The 19,107-nt window shown below is 50.4% G+C and overlaps 8 protein-coding genes across 8 annotated transcripts; 7 read left to right on the top strand and 1 right to left on the bottom strand.

Moving 5' to 3' along the window:
* Window positions 1-7: 7 nt before the first annotated feature.
* On the bottom strand, window positions 8-1,381 carry HO173_006953 (uncharacterized protein; the record flags this gene model as incomplete). Its single annotated transcript, XM_037308859.1, has 1 exon — window positions 8-1,381. The coding sequence occupies one exon, from the start codon at window positions 1,379-1,381 to the stop codon at window positions 8-10; it is 1,374 nt and encodes a 457-aa protein (XP_037164123.1).
* A 623-nt stretch (window positions 1,382-2,004) lies between these two features.
* On the top strand, window positions 2,005-4,584 carry HO173_006952 (uncharacterized protein; the record flags this gene model as incomplete). Its single annotated transcript, XM_037308858.1, has 5 exons — window positions 2,005-2,187; window positions 2,234-2,273; window positions 2,326-2,565; window positions 2,700-3,795; window positions 4,029-4,584. 5 exons carry the CDS (start codon window positions 2,005-2,007, stop codon window positions 4,582-4,584), a joined length of 2,115 nt encoding a protein of 704 aa, XP_037164122.1.
* Window positions 4,585-5,372: 788 nt separating this feature from the next.
* On the top strand, window positions 5,373-6,955 carry HO173_006951 (uncharacterized protein; the record flags this gene model as incomplete). The annotated part of the gene is made up of 5 exons (XM_037308857.1): window positions 5,373-5,490; window positions 5,840-5,973; window positions 6,031-6,214; window positions 6,271-6,583; window positions 6,655-6,955. 5 exons carry the CDS (start codon window positions 5,373-5,375, stop codon window positions 6,953-6,955), a joined length of 1,050 nt encoding a protein of 349 aa, XP_037164121.1.
* A 522-nt stretch (window positions 6,956-7,477) lies between these two features.
* HO173_006950 (uncharacterized protein) lies at window positions 7,478-7,840 on the top strand (the record flags this gene model as incomplete). The annotated part of the gene is made up of 1 exon (XM_037308856.1): window positions 7,478-7,840. One exon carries the CDS (start codon window positions 7,478-7,480, stop codon window positions 7,838-7,840), a length of 363 nt encoding a protein of 120 aa, XP_037164120.1.
* A 41-nt stretch (window positions 7,841-7,881) lies between these two features.
* Window positions 7,882-8,850, top strand: HO173_006949 (uncharacterized protein; the record flags this gene model as incomplete). Its single annotated transcript, XM_037308855.1, has 3 exons — window positions 7,882-7,959; window positions 8,015-8,209; window positions 8,263-8,850. The coding sequence occupies 3 exons, from the start codon at window positions 7,882-7,884 to the stop codon at window positions 8,848-8,850; spliced, it is 861 nt and encodes a 286-aa protein (XP_037164119.1).
* A 661-nt stretch (window positions 8,851-9,511) lies between these two features.
* On the top strand, window positions 9,512-11,182 carry HO173_006948 (uncharacterized protein; the record flags this gene model as incomplete). The annotated part of the gene is made up of 1 exon (XM_037308854.1): window positions 9,512-11,182. One exon carries the CDS (start codon window positions 9,512-9,514, stop codon window positions 11,180-11,182), a length of 1,671 nt encoding a protein of 556 aa, XP_037164118.1.
* Window positions 11,183-12,175: 993 nt separating this feature from the next.
* HO173_006947 (uncharacterized protein) lies at window positions 12,176-17,419 on the top strand (the record flags this gene model as incomplete). Its single annotated transcript, XM_037308853.1, has 5 exons — window positions 12,176-12,508; window positions 12,559-13,533; window positions 13,592-14,748; window positions 14,802-16,371; window positions 16,646-17,419. The coding sequence occupies 5 exons, from the start codon at window positions 12,176-12,178 to the stop codon at window positions 17,417-17,419; spliced, it is 4,809 nt and encodes a 1,602-aa protein (XP_037164117.1).
* Window positions 17,420-18,537: 1,118 nt separating this feature from the next.
* HO173_006946 (uncharacterized protein) lies at window positions 18,538-19,032 on the top strand (the record flags this gene model as incomplete). The annotated part of the gene is made up of 2 exons (XM_037308852.1): window positions 18,538-18,929; window positions 18,966-19,032. 2 exons carry the CDS (start codon window positions 18,538-18,540, stop codon window positions 19,030-19,032), a joined length of 459 nt encoding a protein of 152 aa, XP_037164116.1.
* Between the last annotated feature and the right edge of the window lie 75 nt (window positions 19,033-19,107).

Below are 19,107 nucleotides of genomic sequence, written 5' to 3'. Positions count from 1 at the left end.
TTCATCTTCAGCCGGAGGCAGCACATCCCTCGAAAAGATCGTCCATATTCTCATCATCATCCTTACCATATTCGTTGTTTTGCTGAGGGACAAAGAGCGAGTCGAGCCCCTCTTCAGCCAGATCTGGATCCGCTGCTGCTCTCTTCACACGCGCCGCCTCCATTCTCGTCTCGTACAGAGCTCGTCTGCGTTTCTTGATCTCCTCGGACTCGAACGGAACGTTGTCTTTGCTTGCATCTAGTGGCCGATCTGGACGTTTAGGCAACCGATTTAGACCTTCAATTGGAACATCCTCGAACCCGTCATCCTCCCAGGCTTCGTCTTCTTCCATAGGCTCATCTTCCTTTCCGAAACCTTCCACGTCTATGGGTTTGCTCCGCTCTCCTTCACCCTTGTTGCTCACCACTCCCAATGCCCATCCACCCTCGACACCATCATTCTTTACAAGCACATACTCCTTCCCTTTTTCTCCCGCCACCCGTCCTCCATCGTTCATACCGAACATTGCATCTTCTCCATTCATTCCGTTGAGGTTCATTAAACGTTGGGTGAGCTCGTTCCTCTCCTTGACTCGGTCAATCTGGAACCTGGAAAACGCCATCCTGTCTGGAAACATGGTGTCCAATTGCTCTTTGCTATACCCCATCCTTAATCTTGATCGTAATCTGGCTGCGTTCAGGATATTGTATCGATCACTAGCTGGCAGACTCAAGAAGAACGGACTATTAAAGTCGATTTTGCTAAAGTCATAGATATTCACATCTTCGCCTGTATGGAACTGTCTGGCATACTCCTCCAGCTCTTCATGGCTCATGATCCTTGGGTCATTCGGAGCACCCATGTCTGCCAGATCTATATCGAGATTCGGCAGGTGGTAGGCGTCTTTCTTCTTGAAAGTGCGATTCTGCTGTCGCTCTTTCTCAGTCATCTGAAGTTCGTCGACGTAGACCAAATTTTCAGGGACTTCCTCCTCTTGATCTACCGGCGGCCGATCTCTTTCCTCTCTCCGCTTTTGGTCATCCTCCTCGGCCCTCCTCTGCATCTGCACTGCCAACAGCTTCCCTGCCGTCCGTACCGCATCCTCTCTTCTCCCCTCTCTTCTTGCCTTGCGTCCACTAACAGTCTGCCTCTTGAGTAATGGTGCGCCTCCATCGAAGACGAACACGGGCTTGATCCCGAAGAACAAGAGCTTGCAGATGCGGCGAAAGAAGCCTACAACATGAGAGTTACGCAGGGCATTCCCTTCCTTATCACGGACTGCTTTGAGGAACTGGTAGATCCAGATGGAGGCATCGACCGCGAGGCGTTTCTTATTGAGCGTTTCGATTTTTATAGGGCGAGCGCAGGGCTGAACGACAGTCCAGAGCCCGGTGACACCCATGGCAAATCACTTTCGTAGGCGTTCAAATAGGGTGAAGAATATTATATTTCCAAAGTTTCATAGTACATTTTCAACTTTGGCATTCGAGCAATACAATGTGCTCGAGCACAAGAGCCTTCAGAAGAACCCATGTTTTATCATAACGCGAAATCGAAAGACCGAGACTGAGGGACTGTCTCAATCAAGATAGAGATAATACTGGTGCCTAGAAGATTGGCTGGCAATCATAGACCATTGGTATATCTGCAGGTGATGGTATAATTGATAGAACGCTAGCCACCGTAAATTACTTTAAATTACTTTAAAGTGGTATTTTAGTCGCGCATCACGGCACGCGAACATAACTGCGGAGTAGGTAAAAGTGCAACGGCAACCGGTCTCCTAATACGACTTTGGATTGACACTGTCAGCTCCGTGATCTTCTGTGCTCCTGATCCATAATCATTCCCTTCCTCTAATTTCCTGCATTGTCTATCTATCGAACAACAGTTGATTCAAATGGTGGCTTACCCCCTCATAAAAGCGGAACCCTCGTCAAGCTGAATCTACTGGGAGCTAAACCTCGCTGCATCCATTTCCACCCCCCAAAGCATCGAAGCGGCAATAGAGCCTATTGCGCAGCAATGAAGGCCTCACCCTTACTCATATCTTGGCACAATGACAATTTACCAATATACTCGGTACACTTTGAGCCCCATGGAAAAGGTCGACTTGCAACGGCTGGCGGAGACAACAATGTCAGGCTGTGGAAAGTGGAAAAGGATGGAGAGGAGAGGAATGTCACATATCTTACTACGCTCATAAAAGTGAGTATCTGTAAAGCTCTCAATGCCATTGCTAAATGTATTGCAGCACACCCAAGCGGTCAATGTCGTCCGCTTTGCTCCACGTGGTAGGATGCACCCATTGATAGCGATAGGCAACGAACGGCTGAACATGAATAGGAGAAATGCTTGCAAGTGCTGGGGATGATGGAAACACTCTACTCTGGGTACCATCAGAGACCCACTCTCACACCCCTGCTTTTGGCGAAGACGCCCTCGAAGACAAGGAGACTTGGCGGATCAAACACATGTGTCGTTCTTCTGGCTCGGAGATATACGACTTGGCTTGGTCACCTGATGGAATTTTCTTCATCACTGGTAGCATGGACAATATTGCACGCATATACAATGCTCAGTCTGGTTAGTACAAATTTCCTTTACCCGAGTGTCAGGCAAAGAACAGACTTGTCCCTTTTCCGTTATGTTCATGAATGGCCTACTTGATTGTTGTCTTTCCCAAGGCTAAGGCAAACGAAAGGCTTACACCCCCGCAGGACAAATGGTACGGCAGATTGCAGAGCATAATCATTACGTGCAAGGAGTGGCTTGGGATCCACTTAATGAATATGTCGCGACGCAGTCTTCCGATAGATCGTGTCATATCTACAAGCTAAAGACAAAGGACGGCCAATTCACACTCAACCAGTACAACAGAGTCACGAAAATGGATCTGCCTGGCAGGAGAATATCCTCAAGCAGCCCAGCGCCGCCAGAATCAGCCATGCGTGGCCACTTAGTGGGTGACGCTTCCTCGTTGGCCCCAGGATCACCTCAACCATCAATGCCGGGGACTCCAACATCCCTTGCATTGCCGATGAACCCACCGGTATTATCCCACAGTCGTCGCTCCTCTTTTGGATCGTCGCCCTCCATACGGCGATCAGCCTCTCCAGCGCCATCCATGCCTCTGCCTGCCGTACTGCCAATGGAGAAGTCCCCGAATCCCTACTTAATGGGCAGTATGGGAGTCAAGAACGCAGCCATATACGGGAACGAGACTTGCACCTCCTTCTTCCGAAGATTGACATTCGCCCCAGATGGAAGCTTGCTTTTCACACCAGCTGGCCAGTATAAGACCCCTCACCCAGCGGATGGAGCCAAGAATGCCGATGATGTGATCAATACAGTCTACATCTACACTCGAGCAGGTCTCAATAGGCCACCCATAGCGCATCTCCCGGGGCACAAGAAGGCATCCATAGCAGTCCAATGTTCTCCTGTCTTCTATACCCTTCGCTCCTCAACAAGGACTACTGCCAATATAACTATCGATACCTCATCTGCAGAAGAAGCTATAGCACCTTTGCCTGACTCTGTGCTCTCGTCGAAGCCTTCAACGCATTCAGCAATGGATCCACCGCCATCTACCGCGCCCTCTCCTATGGAATCCTCGCGGCCTACATCCTCACCAAGGCCGACAGAAACCGACCCTGCTTCGATGCAGGGGCCCACCCCAGCGTTTGCTATGCCGTACCGTGTCGTGTACGCTGTCGCTACACAAGATGCCGTGCTTGTGTATGACACTCAACAGATGACACCACTGATAATGATCAGTAATTTACATTTTGCCACTTTTACAGACCTGACTTGGTACGTTCCAATTTTGATGTCATCTTCTGGTCGGCAGCTGTTGGGAACGTTATCCCTATTTTCAGCAATCGCCCAATTCATTCCATTTTAAAGAGAAATTAGTTCCGGCTGGTTGCCTTCTTCTAGACCTGCAACAGCTCATGCTCTTGTTTCAATCTGGTTCTTCGGGCCTAGTCCTTTTCGAACTAGCATTACTGCGGAGTCATACCTTGCGCAAGCTGACTTTATCACAGGTCTAATGACGGGCTGACGCTGCTTATGAGCTCATCAGACGGCTTCTGCTCCAACCTGACATTCAATCCTGGCGAGCTGGGACAGATCTATAGCGGGCACGTGCCCACTGCTCACCACCCGTCTCCGGCTATCTCGACCATGTCTACAGCACAGCCAAGTCCCACCACTGCGTCTGCTCCTCCTTTTGATAAACAAAGCACACCTGTGTTAGCACCTTCGGCCTCGCCCGCTCCTCTTCCACCGCCAAGTCCGACACGGTCTAATTCAACGTCTTCAATCGCTACGCAGTCTTCCCAAATGGTGAACAATCCTACTCCAACCCTAGGCAGTGTTCCGAGTGTCGCGGCTACGAATCCGTCATTCAATGGCCTTCCATGGACGACTCCGCCGCAGACGCCAATGTCAGGGGTAACAAGCCGTCCAAGTTCAGTGAGTGGCAGTGTACTCGGGAAAAGAGACACGAGTGAGTCGGAAAAGGAGGAGGCGGCAATTCCGAAGAAGAGGAGGATCGCTCCTACTTTGGTCCGAGATGAGGATCCTTCCATAGGATCTTGACCTAAGCGAAGTCGTTCCCTGTCTGTTTGAAACCTTTTCCTACCGCAGATAATGCATCGGACTTAGCATGGCGCTCGGAGGGACTGTTGGCTATTGACCAGTGACGGGCAATTCGCGTTGGACTGGGGCAAGGTATCTTACTGTCGTAAGCTTGGGTAATACGTGGCACCATACGTATCTAGCAAATGGGCTCCGGGTGTACCTGACTAGAAATTTATTGGCCTTAGCCTCTACGGCTGAAATACATGCAGATACTACTGTAGATACTCCTTGTCACATGATCATCTTCTGTGCGTAGTTGGGGGAGGTCGGGGGGGTTCAAGATCAACGGATATGACGCGCTTTTGCTGATCGTCAGGCCAACGTGAGGCGGCCCTAAAGCCACAAACCATCTCGCCGCTGGGGGCTCGTAACCCTGTTACCCTGGAGCCCTGTTACCCTGCACACCAACCCTCTCCCCCTTCCCTCCCCCCCCCCAAATCTTTTTTGTCCGAAATAAATTACTTTACACTCAATAATACCGGAATCAAATATCAATAAGTGGACCTTTGAAGAAAGTAAGTATACCTGCATTCATTTATCATGTTATAGAGGATCGTGAAACACCAGTTCCGAATCCCAGACGCTAATCAGGGTCCACTAACGTCACCCGCTGAGCCTTGCAACTTGTGAACACGAACACACAAACACTCCATCTCACACTTTTCACCTTTGCTTACCTCTTCACTTGCGACAGAACAACTCGCCTTCACACAAACACTGATCCTTAAATCACACAACCATCCATCATGCATCGCACATACTCCATGCGACAGAGTCGCGCACCGACTGCCTCGCAAATCCAGAACCCACCCCCACCATCTTCCTCCACAAAGTCCGGTCGGTTCTTTGGAAAGGGCGGCGTTGGTGAGTCTTTTCCTCTGTGCTCTTCATGCGATAAGAACATTTGGCTTTCATTTCCTCGTTGATGGGCGCTTTGTGGAACTGGGCTCGTTGCTGCTGCGGCTGGATCTAAATGAGGGTCTACACCCGCTCGAGATGAGCCTCTAAAGGCCTGCACCATTACGTTCCTACGTCTAAAAAATCTCCTTCGGTCGAGTGCAGCTACGAACCCTCCTACGCAATTGCACAAGTCATAATGTCCGCCAGAGCTACTGTGGGTTGGCTTTGGGCGAGAGCAAATTAAAATATTCGTGTTACAGTGCCGCTCAAGTTTGATGTCACAGACTAACGGCTCTCTTTCGTGGTGGTGTAGGTCATGCCTTTCGTAAATCCACCGCTGGCGCCTTCGGCCCAGACCTCGCAAAGAAGCTTGCGATCCTGGTGAAGATGGAGAAGAATGTCATGCGTAGCATGGAGCTTGTCGGACGTGAGAGAATGGAAGTGGCTGTAAGCTTTTCACGGCAGAACCGCAGTTCGTGCAGTAACACTGATCGATAAACACAGCAACAACTCTCAATCTGGGGTGAAGCTTGTGATGACGATGTTTCGGATGTTACGGACAAGCTCGGTGTCTTGATCTACGAAGTTGGCGAGCTTGAGGACCAACTTGTCGACCGCTACGACCAATACCGTGTGACCATTAAGAGCATTCGCAACATTGAGGCTTCGGTTCAGCCCAGCAGAGACCGTAAGAACCGTCTTGACTCCAATCTCAAGCTTTGAGCTAATGAATCTATTCTCTAGGTAAGCAGAAGATCACCGATCAAATCGCTCAGCTTAAGTACAAGGAGCCCAACAGCCCCCGCATCGTTGTTCTCGAACAGGAGCTTGTCCGTGCTGAGGCAGAGTCTCTCGTTGCAGAGGCCCAGCTTTCCAACATTACCCGTGAGAAGCTAAAGGCAGCTTTCACTTACCAATTCGATGCTCTCAAGGAGCATAGCGAGAAGCTCGCCATCATTGCTGGATTCGGAAAGCATCTTTTGGAGCTTGTCGACGATACCCCAGTGACTCCAGGAGAGACTCGCGAAGCTTATGATGGCTACGAGGCTAGCAAGGCGTATGTCTGACATTTATTTCCGAGCCATTGCTCCGTTTATTCGGCCCTTGCTGATCCTCGTGCAAACATAGTATTATCCAAGACTGCGAAGACGCCCTTACCAACTGGGTTACTGCGAACGCTGCCATCAAGCCATCCCTCAGCACTCGCGCTCGCAACCTCTCCCAGCGTCGTAAGAGCAACATGGGTGAAGGCGTCGGCCACGACCTCTCTGGCCAGGACAGCAGCATGAAGGACCGTGAGAGCGGACTATGGGTCCCAGCCGGCGCGCACCGCGAATATTCAAATGAAGAGGAGGAAGAAGAGGAGGAGGAAGAGGAGCCTTCAGCTGAGACAAGAGGACGCGAGGAGGAGAGACCAGCTGAGGCATAATTGCAAACATGAACGGCGAACGGGCGACGGGGGAGGTTCGAAATACCCAGCTCTGATGTTGAGAAGAGCAACGCGGTTTCCTTACACTACTTGCATTTCCTATTGGTTACGTCCTGCACGAGGAGGTAATGGATGAGAAGCAGGGAGATGCGCTGTAATAATACTCTATCTTGTCTGCTTGTCGCCACCCTTCTAGATAGCAAACAATCCGATGATTTAGCTTGCAAACATTGTGCTCATGATTGCATTCTATATGACTCGACATGCTTCAAATGACCCTGTGAAAATCCTCGATCAAGAAGTCATTACTCCGTACCTGCTCATGGGCTTGGTAGGAGCAGCAGCAATTGTGATCCTTGTATTCGAGCAACGGCCTCAGCATTACAACGAGCGCGCGCTACATCTCCGCGCCAACAGTAATCTGAGTATGATATCTAGCTAGCCACCGCTCTCACCTCATATAGCCATGCAGAACTCCTCCTCTCCAGAGCCCGAGGACTTCGATCACCAATCCCACTCCGCATGAGTTCCTTACTAGACATACGACGCCTCCACAGTCCTTACGAGCCTCCATATCCCCACCGCCCTCTCGGGCCAGAAAGACCACGCTTCATCCTACAAGCTACTCTTCTGGGCAAGACCCACGTTCAGCCCATCATTCAGAAGACACCGCGGCCTCCCTCGCAGCAGTCGAAGCAGGAGAAGCCCAGATCCGCAATCACCTCGAATATTTCTCCTCCCACCTCTCCGCGTCCGCCAAACCGTCTGCACCTCTCTCAATTCATGCTTTCGAGGATCTCTACAAGCGAAACCAGCACGAGCATGGGCGCCATTGGGTTATACATCAGCATGATCACCCTGTTGCAGGCGTCCACTACGATCTAAGGCTGCAGATCAATGAGACGAGCTCGATCAGTTGGGCGATTATGTATGGGCTGCCGGGAAACGCTAATAGCAGGAGGTTGAGCAGGAATGCGACAGAGACGAGGGTGCATAACGTCTGGGTATGTGGATAGAGGGGAGCTCATTTCTACGGACTGGATGCTGAGCTTGTCGAAGAACCACCTCATTGAGACTGCTTCCGCGTCTACGGGGAGCCTACTCGTTTGGGATACTGGAGAATACGAGATGCTGCCATATCATGAGAACATCGAGCAGGTGACCGATGACGAGCTGTCAGGCGACTCTGATGGGGATTGCAAACCTTCCTCGAACCTTTCGGACAGTGAAAAGCTTCACGCAGCTTTTCAAAACGTGAGTGCCTCCTTTGTACATCCACAGCTCCGACGGTGCTAAAGCCAGCTCAGCGCAAGATTCGGGTTCGCCTCCTTGGGACCCGTCTACCACCAAGCTACACCTTGTCCATCCGTCTCCTGAGTTCGGAAAATCGCCATGAACAGCCTGCCAAACCATCCAGGAAACGCCGTAGGAAAGTCTCCACGGATAGGCCTTTAGCACAAGCAACTCCGCCTACCTCTGATCTTGATGACGATGAGGAAGTGCCTGATGCTCACCCTGAATCAATGGACGTATCTTTGTTAGCTTCTGAGCGCGAGATTGCGGAGCAGGAGGATGAGGAAGTCCGCCTCACCAACACATATCCTGGCGCTACCAACAGCATCGGCTCAATTCATCAACGAAGATGGTACCTTTCAATGGACCGGTACACTTCTGGCTTTTGTCCGGTGCGGATAGGAAATCGTAGTAAAGGCGGCAGGAGAATGTGGATGAGGAGAAGGGAGGGTGAGAGGCTGCTGGGCTTCGAGCCGTTCTTTGTCATGGGCAGAGAACTGGAGAGAAGTGTGGTGACTGGCAGGACTGCCGATGAGGTGATGGCTGATGAGGGAGTGCAGGGGTTTGTGGGGAGGAAAGGTTGGAGGCCCGTGACTGAGTGAAGCCACCTCGAACCAACGTGGTCACGAACAACTTCGTAATTTAAGCAGCAGTATTGGAACTTTCAATGCGTAAGTCAAAGCCGGCTTTTGCACCAAGGACCTCAGAAAATTGATCTTGGCCAGGGTGCTTCCCATCTCCTTCAAAATCTGCGGTTTCTGGAGCCATAGACTCTTACCATTGGCACTGGTTGTCGGCCAGAACCGCCCAACATGATCAAGTTTACCGCCGGTGTCAGGGAATATTTAATGCCGTGGCTTCACTCCTCTGCGAACCATCACCGGACTCTTCGCTGTCCATTACTTTACTCAGGGGCGCTAATGTCAGCTTCATCCGTTGCAGATTACCTCAAGAGTTATACGTTTCACCTTCTTTCATTTACGCTAACGCTCTTATATACTAACTTTAGTTAGACTATCTTCATGATGCATCAGATCCTTATTCCATATGCAACCCATCGAAGGACTATCCCGTTTGTGCCGACTAGTAATATTCTTCAAAATCGGGGAAGGTGCCTTGCGAATCGGAACCGCTCTTGGTCACTAGGTCCTCAGCCGCCCGAGCATGACCCCACGGTGGTGGTACGACGGTGCCCCCCTCTATTGATAGCTTGATGCATCCACATTTACTTCGATTGTTGAACATTGTTCCGCACGAGACGCAATGGCCAACGTAAGTGAGAGAGACTCATTGGCAGAACGCTTGGAGGGCCTTGCGCCTGCGATAGAAGAGATTCGCAACATCTCGGGTACTGCTGGAGTCTCCATTGGGGTCTTGCATCAGCAAGAAGTCGTTACCACTGCGGGCTTTGGATACAGAGACATACAAGCCAGGGAAGAGCCAAATGAAGATACTCTTTATTACATCGCAGCTCTCACCCAGTCGATAACCGCCTCTGGAATCGCTCTCTTGGTCGAGGATGGGAAGTTACATTGGGACAGCGCGATTTCCAATCTCGTTCCTAATTTTCAGCATCAGTCCCCGTTGATACACCATAACACTACCATTGGGGACATCCTAAGTCACCGCACAGGTCTCGAGCGGAAGGTCAGCCTTTGGATGGGCGAGCACAGTTTGCCGCAGGTTACACGTAACAAGTTCACGAAGACGGCTGCGTATCTTGAGCCCGTCCACCAACTTGGGTCCGAGTTCCTCGAGAATAATTGGACCTACGGGCTGACGGCCCAGATCATCAAGCAGCAAAGCGGACAAGACTTCAGCGAGTTCGTTGAGCAGAATATCTTCAAGCCGTTGAATATGGAGCGAACTGGGCTCGCTGGGAGTCGCCCCTTCCCCCTTGATGTTGACAATTTTGCAGAAGCATATATGTGCAATGGGGACACACCATACCGCTTACACAAGCCGCCTGTTGAGACCAGTCCAGAGCACGAAGCCACTGTTGGAATCAAAAGTTCGGTCAATGATCTGATCAAGTACTACATAGCGCTCCTCAATGCCGCAAAAGAAGAAGTTAGCTCAAGCGGGAGACATGAGCAGAGTTCGCCACTCAAGCAGGCACGAGAGCTATTCAGACCTCACACACCAATGGAAAGGCTACTCCCTAGCTTTGGCAAGACAGAGTACACCCTGGGCTGGGCGCAGGTAATACTTCCCAGCGCCCTCGGTGCCTTAAGTGGCAACGCCGAGCTTGTGGCAAAAATGCCTCGTATAGGCGAAGGGCTAACAAATGCTCCGCTCGTCCTCTATCAGTCTGGCAGCTTGGGCGGCTATCAGTCGTCCGCCATCTTGATCCCTGACACGAGTTCGGCCATTGTCGTCCTCTCCAATACCCTTGCGAACCAGCATGCCGCAGACTGGATAGCACAAGCCGTACTTGAAGCGCTTCTCGACGTCCCACACCCCACCAACTTCGTGGCTCTAGCACGAGAGGCAGCAGCAGAGAACGCCATGCTCTTCTCTTACATGCGTCAAGTCATGGTTGCTGAGCGCGTTTTCGGGACCACATGTCGAAGCCTCGATACTTACGTTGGCATCTACGACAACGCAGTCAAGACATTCAGACTCGAAGTATCCTCTGGCGAAGCAGGACTGAGGATCTCCTTCAACAGCAGTCGTGATTGGTATAAGCTGAAGCACTACCATTACGACACTTTCTCTTTCGAGATGAACTACCTGGACTTCTTGAAGAAAGAGATGCGGCCGGTGACGTATTGGAGATATTTCCTGCTGGAGTTTCGTGAGGGTATAGAAGGGGCAGATGGGACCATTGGGATCATTGTATGGAGGCCTGATCGCATGGTGGAGAAAGGCGAGGCATTTGTGAAGCGGACGGCTGCTGAAGGAGTGGTGGAGGCCTCGCGAGCGGTGAGCTGAGCGAGAGAATAGGTTTAGGGACTGGGAAGATATAATTCTAGTGACGCTAAATGTTGGGTGGGTAACTCTTTAGGATATAGCGGATGGGTCATTGGGAGGGGTATCTTTGATCGAGGTGGTGTTGCAAGTTTTGGGCATTCAAAGGGGATCTACTTCGGTTTCTCAGGTCCACTGTTTTTCAAAGTTCCCAAGGCATCGGACTGGACGCTGCGATAGATCACCACTTACAAAGCTACGAAGCTTAGCAATCAGCAAAGTATAGTATTGGGCGACGAGACATCTGCTTGATTGCATATCCAAGCCCCTAAGGAGTTGGAAATCGAGAGGCGAGGGCTCGAAACTCCGTGCCCATCTCCGTGCTCCGGGGTTTGACCATTTGACAACACAATCAATAGCTCAAATCTCAGCTCTGCAGGCGGTAGTAGCTTCTCATTATGGGGCGTAGTACAGCGACTCCTTAAGATCTTCTATCTCCTCAGTATCTTACTGACCCATTCCCCTTCATGCTCTGTGGATCTATACAAGTTCCGATGGTAGTATAGAGTCATTGCTATCTACAATCTGCAGGCATTACAGCAGCGCGGTGGTAGTACGAAATGTCAAACGGATGCGGCTTCCTCTTTGGGAAGTGATCTGCATCGAAGAAATACGCGCGATGACCGGAGGACCACTTTCGTCAACACACCGACAGACTCGACTAAGTAGTGACTCAGTCGCACTGCATATAAGCACGTTTGCCGTAAATCACTTCCCACCTCTCGGTGTTATCAATTCATATGAGTAACACCTCGTTCAATTCAAGATATGCGGGTGACTCTTCAAAAACATGGCCATCTAAGCCCGTTCAACCTGACTCACACAAATACGACGATCTTACAATGACAAGAGCATGAGATCGAGTCATTTTGTAGATGAATAAAGTATATATTGATACCTTGAGGCAGAAATTTTTGCTCCCCACTTCCACGCTTTCTCGTCATTGGCTTGTCCCTCATGGAGCGCTCCCCAAGCCCCTCCTCCATTGCTGGCTTGACTGCCTTGGTACTGGTATTCTTCACGTCTGTTCCGGCCTTTTCGAAACTCTTCAAGAGCGCGACATCAGAAGCGAGGGATAACGCACCTAATGAGACCTCCCACTTATACGAAGACGAAGATGGCATTGCCACTGAGGAGACACAGAAAGGATATACTGCAGTCTTGCCTAAGTACCTCGCTCTGTTGTGCTCGGTAATGGGATTTTCAGTCTCCATGGGCATAGCAGTATATACAACAGTCCATCCGAGGTTGACACTATGCTTCGAGAATTGGCTGAGTGTCGGAACTTGGGTACGAATGCCGTCAAAACCCGTTGTTTATACTAATAAATGCTTCAACAGTCATGTCTCATCATCCAGACCGCATATATTGCCTTCGAGCGTGACCCAATAAAGAGGTACAACTATGGTTGCCTGAATGCATTGGCCTATGCTTTACTGACTGCTGCTACCTGCATCCGCCTGGTGATGCTCCTCTCTTATCTGTCTTCGCCCTGGTCCAACGACGCCTTAATTTGGTCAGACGTGCTCCAAATATGTGCTGCGGTATCATGCTGTCTGTCATGTCTGAGCTTGCCTAGACGTCCTGTTGTCGAGGAAGGGGGTATGCTCGTCGACGGCCAGTACACCGTGTCGGCGTTCGGTCGGTATACATTCACCTGGGCAGGGCTTACGCTCATTTTAGCAAGGAAGAAGAAAACTCTTGGCCTAGATGACTTACCGAATTTGCACGTGGAAGGGCGCTCCGCCTACCGTCAAGAATACCTCAGTACATTGAAAACAAAGGATCAGCTGTGGAAGACTTTGGTCTTCGCTCATCTTCCAGAACTTCTCTTCCAGGCTCTCTTTACAACATTGCAGTCCGTTGCACAGTTCGTACCTCAGCTCGTTCTGTATCAATTGTTAAAGCGCCTCGAATCGCAAACTAAAGGCGCCTCAGCAGGCGGGTCGACTTGGGGATTGGTAATTGCCCTTGGACTGGCCATTATACTCTCAGCCTGGACTCAGGCTTGGCTACATTGGATAGTTTTGGCTAGACTAGGACAGCCACTCCGGACTGAATTATCGGCTATGATCTTTAGCAAAGCCACCCGTCGTAAGGATGTGAAAGGCGTGCTACAACCCAAGCAGGCTACCGATGTTGATGCCGTGAATGGAACCAGTATTCCCACTGCTTTTTCAGGAATCAACGACCAAAAGACCGCGGAAACACATCCGATGTCGGGTTCGACCCCGGGTCAAGCCGAAACTGCGACGGCGGAAGACGCAGCAGAGGAAGATACTCAGAAGAGCCGTCAGAGCACCATCAACCTATTGGTAAGGCTTGCTCCCGTTATCGTACGCATACCAAATGGCTGAATACTCGTGGTGGCAGGGAGTGGACGCAGAGCGTGTCGCGGACTTTGCCACTTACTATTATCTGATTCCCCAAACAGTCGTCATGTTGACAGTCAGTATAGCGTTCTTGATCAAGCTGATCGGCTGGAAAAGCTTGCTCGCTGGACTATCTGTATTTGCGATCGCGTTACCACTCAACATCTACACTTCGAAAAGCTACAGCGATGCCCAGGGGGACATCATGAAGGTCCGAGATCAGAAGATGATCGTCATTACCGAAGCACTCCAAGGCATTCGGCAAATCAAATTTTCTGCCCAGGAACAGCAGTGGCAAGAGAAGATCGGCAAGAAGCGTGACGAAGAGCTCGCAACACAGTGGAGGGTGTTTCGCTTGGATACGGGTCTACTTGCTATCTGGATTCTTGGACCGGTAATGTTAAGTGCTGTCTCTCTCTCCGTATATTCAGTACTCAACAGTGGTCTCTCGGCATCGGTGGCATTCACCTCTATCACGGTAATGGGATCGATGGAAGTTTCATTAGCTGTCTTGCCGGAGGTTATCGCGGATTGTCTGGAAGCCTGGGTGTCAGTCAAAAGGATCAATGAATACCTCAAAGCTCCAGAAAGGGACCCCTATATTATTTCAGGCGACGCCATTGATTTCAAGGATGCATCAGTTGCTTGGCCATCGGACTCACAGGAAGAGGATCCTGACCGTTTCATCCTGAAGAACATCGATGTCCGGTTCCCAAACAAGGAGTTGAGCGTCATCTCTGGCAAGACAGGGTCGGGCAAGAGCCTCTTTCTGGCGTCGATCCTTGGGGAAGCCGACTTATTGGCTGGACAAGTCAGAGTTCCTCAAGCACCTTCTTTCGAAGAGCGCTTCGACAAAAAGGCTAACAGAAGCGACTGGATTATTGACCCAGCCATCGCATTTGTAGCTCAGATTCCTTGGATTGAAAATGCCACCATCAAGGATAATATACTCTTTGGTCTACCTTTTGACTCTGGCCGCTACAAGAAAGTTCTCAATTGCTGTGCTCTGGAGAAGGACCTGGACCTGCTCCCCGATGGCGAGCTTACTGACATTGGCGCCAATGGCATAAATCTCTCAGGAGGGCAGCGTTGGCGCATCTCGTTTTCGAGAGCTTTGTACTCACGGGCAGGCATCCTTGTCCTCGATGACATTTTCAGGTAAGGTTTCTAGAACTTTGCTATAACATGATCAACATCCGCTAATGTTATAGCGCTGTGGATGCTCATGTCGGGCGGCAGCTCTTTGAGGACGCCCTGACGGGAGAGCTCGGCACTGGAAGGACACGCATCTTGGTGACCCATCATGTGGGCCTTGTCCTGCCCAAGACGGCATACACGGTGGTTCTTGGTGAAGGTACAGTACAACATGCCGGCTTTGTAGAAGACCTGAAAGCCACCGGTGTGCTCGAAGAAATTATGAAGCAGCAACAAGAGGGTCATGCAAAAGATCTCAAGAAGAACGCAGAGGCGCTACAACAAGCAGAACATGCAGCCAACGGTAGCCTCAGTAAATTGCTATCACACGCTTCAGCCTCGACGAACAAGATTGACGATGGTGAGCTGGACATCCAAGGAAAGGCACAGCCGAAGAAGTTCACCGAAGATGAAAAGCGAGAGACAGGGCGAATGAGTCTCAATATCTACAAGCAGTATCTCGTATCCAGTGGCGGTTTCTGGTTTTGGGGTCCCATCATGATCCTTTACGCTGTCTACCAAGGGCTGATCTTAGGAAGGTCCTGGTTCATCGGTATCTGGACAAGATCGTACAAGACCGAATCTCATTCGTTCTTCGTCCAACTGCTCCCATATAGCTACTCTCCTGTGAGGGGTAGTGGTTACAATACCCAGACCTCGAATGATAATTTGTCTTTCTACTTGGGTATCTATATTGGACTTAGCATTGTCATATGCATCTTCGGAACCTTGAGGTACTTCTTCGTTTACATGGGATCATTGAGAGCATCTAAGAAGCTCTTCGAGGACTTGACATACGCGGTCCTCAGGGCGCCGTTGAGATGGCTGGATACCACACCTGTCGGTAGAACACTAAACAGGTTTACCGCCGACTTTGCTGCAATCGACTCAAATTTGGGTAATGATATAGGTTTCCTTCTCTATCACATTCTCGAGCTGGTAGGTATCATCATCGCGGGCCTCTTCGTGTCACCTATCATGCTTTTGTTCTCACTCATACTACTACTCCTGTGTGGATGGGTCACTGGACGGTATCTTTCCGGTGCTCGTGAAGTCAAGCGGCTCGAAAGCAATGCGAAAAGCCCCATTTTCGAACAGTTCGGTTCAGCTCTCGCAGGGATTGGCACCATTCGGGCCTTCGACAAGACCGATGTATACATTGAGAGAATGTTTGCTAAAATCGATACACATGCAAGGGCATATTGGTTCCTCTGGCTATGCCAAAGATGGCTGGCGCTCCGGTCAAATGCCATTGGTGCTGCGTTTTCCATCCTGGTTGCTGCTGTCATAGCTTTCTACGGCATCGAAGCTTCGCTCGCTGGCTTTGCTTTGAGTTTTGCACTCCAATACAGCAGCGCAATCTTGTGGACAACCCGATGCTACGCAAATTGCGAACTCAACTTCAACGCGGTGGAAAGAGTTGCAGAATATGCAAATCTGCCCATTGAGAACCAAAGTGCGAGCGTCAAAGTCCCGGCTGCTTGGCCTACCGAGGGTCGGCTACAGGTCTCAAACCTCGTTGCAGGCTATGCGGCAGATCTGCCACCAGTCTTGAAAGGTCTCTCGTTTTCTGTGGAGAAAAATCAGGTACGTTATCCCGGAGTGGTTTCTTGCTATTTGATACTTCAGTCTGGGAGAGGGAAGGAAGTACTTCCCAAAGTATGCTCCAGAGACTGACCTTATGACTCAACTGCCTGTCACGAAATGAGCTTGTTTTGCCTTGCCCTGATCTTGTACCTGTCAGACGATTCGACTTCGTGTCGTGCTATGGGACTCTTTCCCTCATTGTGCTCCCTAGACTTGTCTTATGAATTAAATATGTGTCTTGGAATGGGTACGCTGACTCTTAAATCATTATCAGCGTGTTGGCGTAGTAGGCCGCACTGGTGCTGGCAAATCTTCACTCACACTAGCTCTTTTCCGCTTCTTGGAGGCACGCGAGGGCTCTGTACATATCGACAGCATCGATGTTTCGAAGATCAGTCTCCACGACCTAAGGAGCCGCATTGCGATCATACCACAAGACCCAGTCCTTTTCTCCGGCACAGTCCGCTCGAATTTAGACGCGTTTGACCAGCACACAGACTCCGAACTCTACGACGCGCTTCAGCGTGTGCATCTCATCCGCACAACAGGCACCACTTCTCAAGGTGAACTCGCCGAATCAGACTCGGGCTCAGATACACCCATCCCAGCAATTGCACCAGACACCAACACCAACACCTTCAGATCCCTCTCCTCGCGCATCTCTGAAGGCGGTCTCAACCTCTCCCAAGGCCAGCGTCAACTCCTCTGCCTTGCCCGTGCCATCGTCTCCCGCCCCAAAATCATGGTGCTCGATGAAGCGACGTCAGCCGTTGACATGGCAACCGATGTTCTCATCCAACGCAGTATCAGAGAAGAGTTTCAGGATTCGACGTTGATCGTAATTGCGCATCGATTGAGCACGATTGCTGATTTCGACAAGATACTGGTAATGGACGACGGGGTGGGGGTGGAATTCGATGGGCCGGAGGAGCTGTTGGGGAAGGATGGGGGTGTATTTAAGGGGATGGTGGAGCAGAGCGGGGAGAGGCAGCGGTTATGGGAGATTATTGGGGGCTTTGCAGAAGGCGAAGGAAGGGAAGGGGAATGATTGATGAAAATTTGTTTCTTACTTCTCTTCTGGGCATGGCGCGATGTACCGCTTGCGATGAAATTCTGGCTCCTAAAAGCGTCATGGAAAATAGAATAACGACTTCGGAACTCTACCTTTGCACTTCATGCTCATCTTACAGTCTGGGGGTAATGCTCGAGAAACATGGAATCGCCCTAACTATAGCGGTATGATCTGACCATTCTCCAACACGATGACGCTCAAAAGCAGACATCGCCGTTGGTTCCAGAGACTCCTTCACATGCCACTCAGCAGCTTTACACTCCATACCGTCTCTTTTACCGCCCAAATCGTAGCTGCATCATTGACACTCACTCTGCAGCAAGGAGGAATGAGATTTCTCAGATCGCTTTTCTCTCTTCCTCTACAGAAGCAAGAAGTCTCTTACTCGAATTATAAGAATCATCATATCCCAATTGAGAGTTTTTGAACTTTGCCTTCGACATATACAAGTCGTTTGTCATGTTGCTGCTCACCTTTGCGCTGTATAGCCTTATTGGCATTGAATCATTCCATCTGCGACGCTGTCTGGCAGCTCTTACAGTCTCCAGTCTAGTTCCTCAATCTGCACCGCCAGTTCCTCTGCTCTTTTAAATACTACGACCTATACTTTTGCAAAGTCTACGGGGACCAGCAACAGTACAGGTTTCATTACTTCCGTGGGCACCTTTTCCAGTGCTACGACTTCCAGCACGTTCTTTAATACCACGACTTCAAGCACACAATCGAATGTCGCGGCTTCGAGCACGTCCTCAAGCTCTCTTAGTACAAATCCTAGTACAACCTCGAGCGTCTCAAATCCCAGTACGACGAGCAACTACAATGCCACTACCCCCGGATGTGGCTTTGGCAAACTTGACGCTACGGATTGGCAGCAGGATGACATTGACGCCTGGCTACAAAGCTGGTGGAGCAGTGTCCAATTTACTCTAAACCCACAGAACTTAACCAGACAGTTACTAAAAAGCTTCGCGCCAGACGTTTCGAACAGTGCGTTTACTTGTAATGTCTTTCAGCAATGCTTGGTAAGATTTGGCCTTGCCCGTCCTGAGTATGATCTGCGAACAGCATCACACTAGTTTCCAGGTTGCCAGAGTATGGATTTCCAGCAGGCACCCTCCCGCGAGGCGTATTTTGTATTAGACGCTATCGCCAATTCCAACAATTATCTCGAAGCATTGGTTACGGGCATCGACAATGCTCAAACAGACAGTAATTCCATCACCGACAAATGGGTCACCCAGTGCTCCTACACTACCGTTCAGCCGGCATCCACATCCCGCATCTCGGAGATCTTGAATGACAGAGCAGCTGGTCTGCTCATCCTGCTGACCATTGCCTCTGTGGCTGTGCCGGGACTTGGCGAATTGACCGTCGCTGGTGCCAGTGTTGCTGCCACTACTCAGGCCATAGGTGCCGGCGCAGGTGCTGCAGCTGGTGTACAGAGTGGAATATTACCCGCCGTTGCGAATGCCTTACCATCAGCACAGTAAGTGCAAGATTTTCTCACCTGACCATGGTGCAGTGAGGAAGGCGCGCACCGAAAGCGTGTCCTCTCCAAAGGCTCACCAAAAGCGCTTCCACCGTTTTAGTGGGCGCTTTGTAGAGTATGGATTAGAAAGCGTTTGAATTGGGAGACGTTTGACTCTTATGAAGGCATATACGAG

The sequence above is a fragment of the Letharia columbiana genome (genome assembly GCF_014066305.1).
Source record: "Letharia columbiana isolate WasteWater2 chromosome Unknown Sc0000022_s0, whole genome shotgun sequence".
Taxonomy (NCBI): Eukaryota; Fungi; Ascomycota; class Lecanoromycetes; order Lecanorales; family Parmeliaceae; genus Letharia; species Letharia columbiana.
This window is presented reverse-complemented; position numbering and strand designations above follow the sequence as displayed.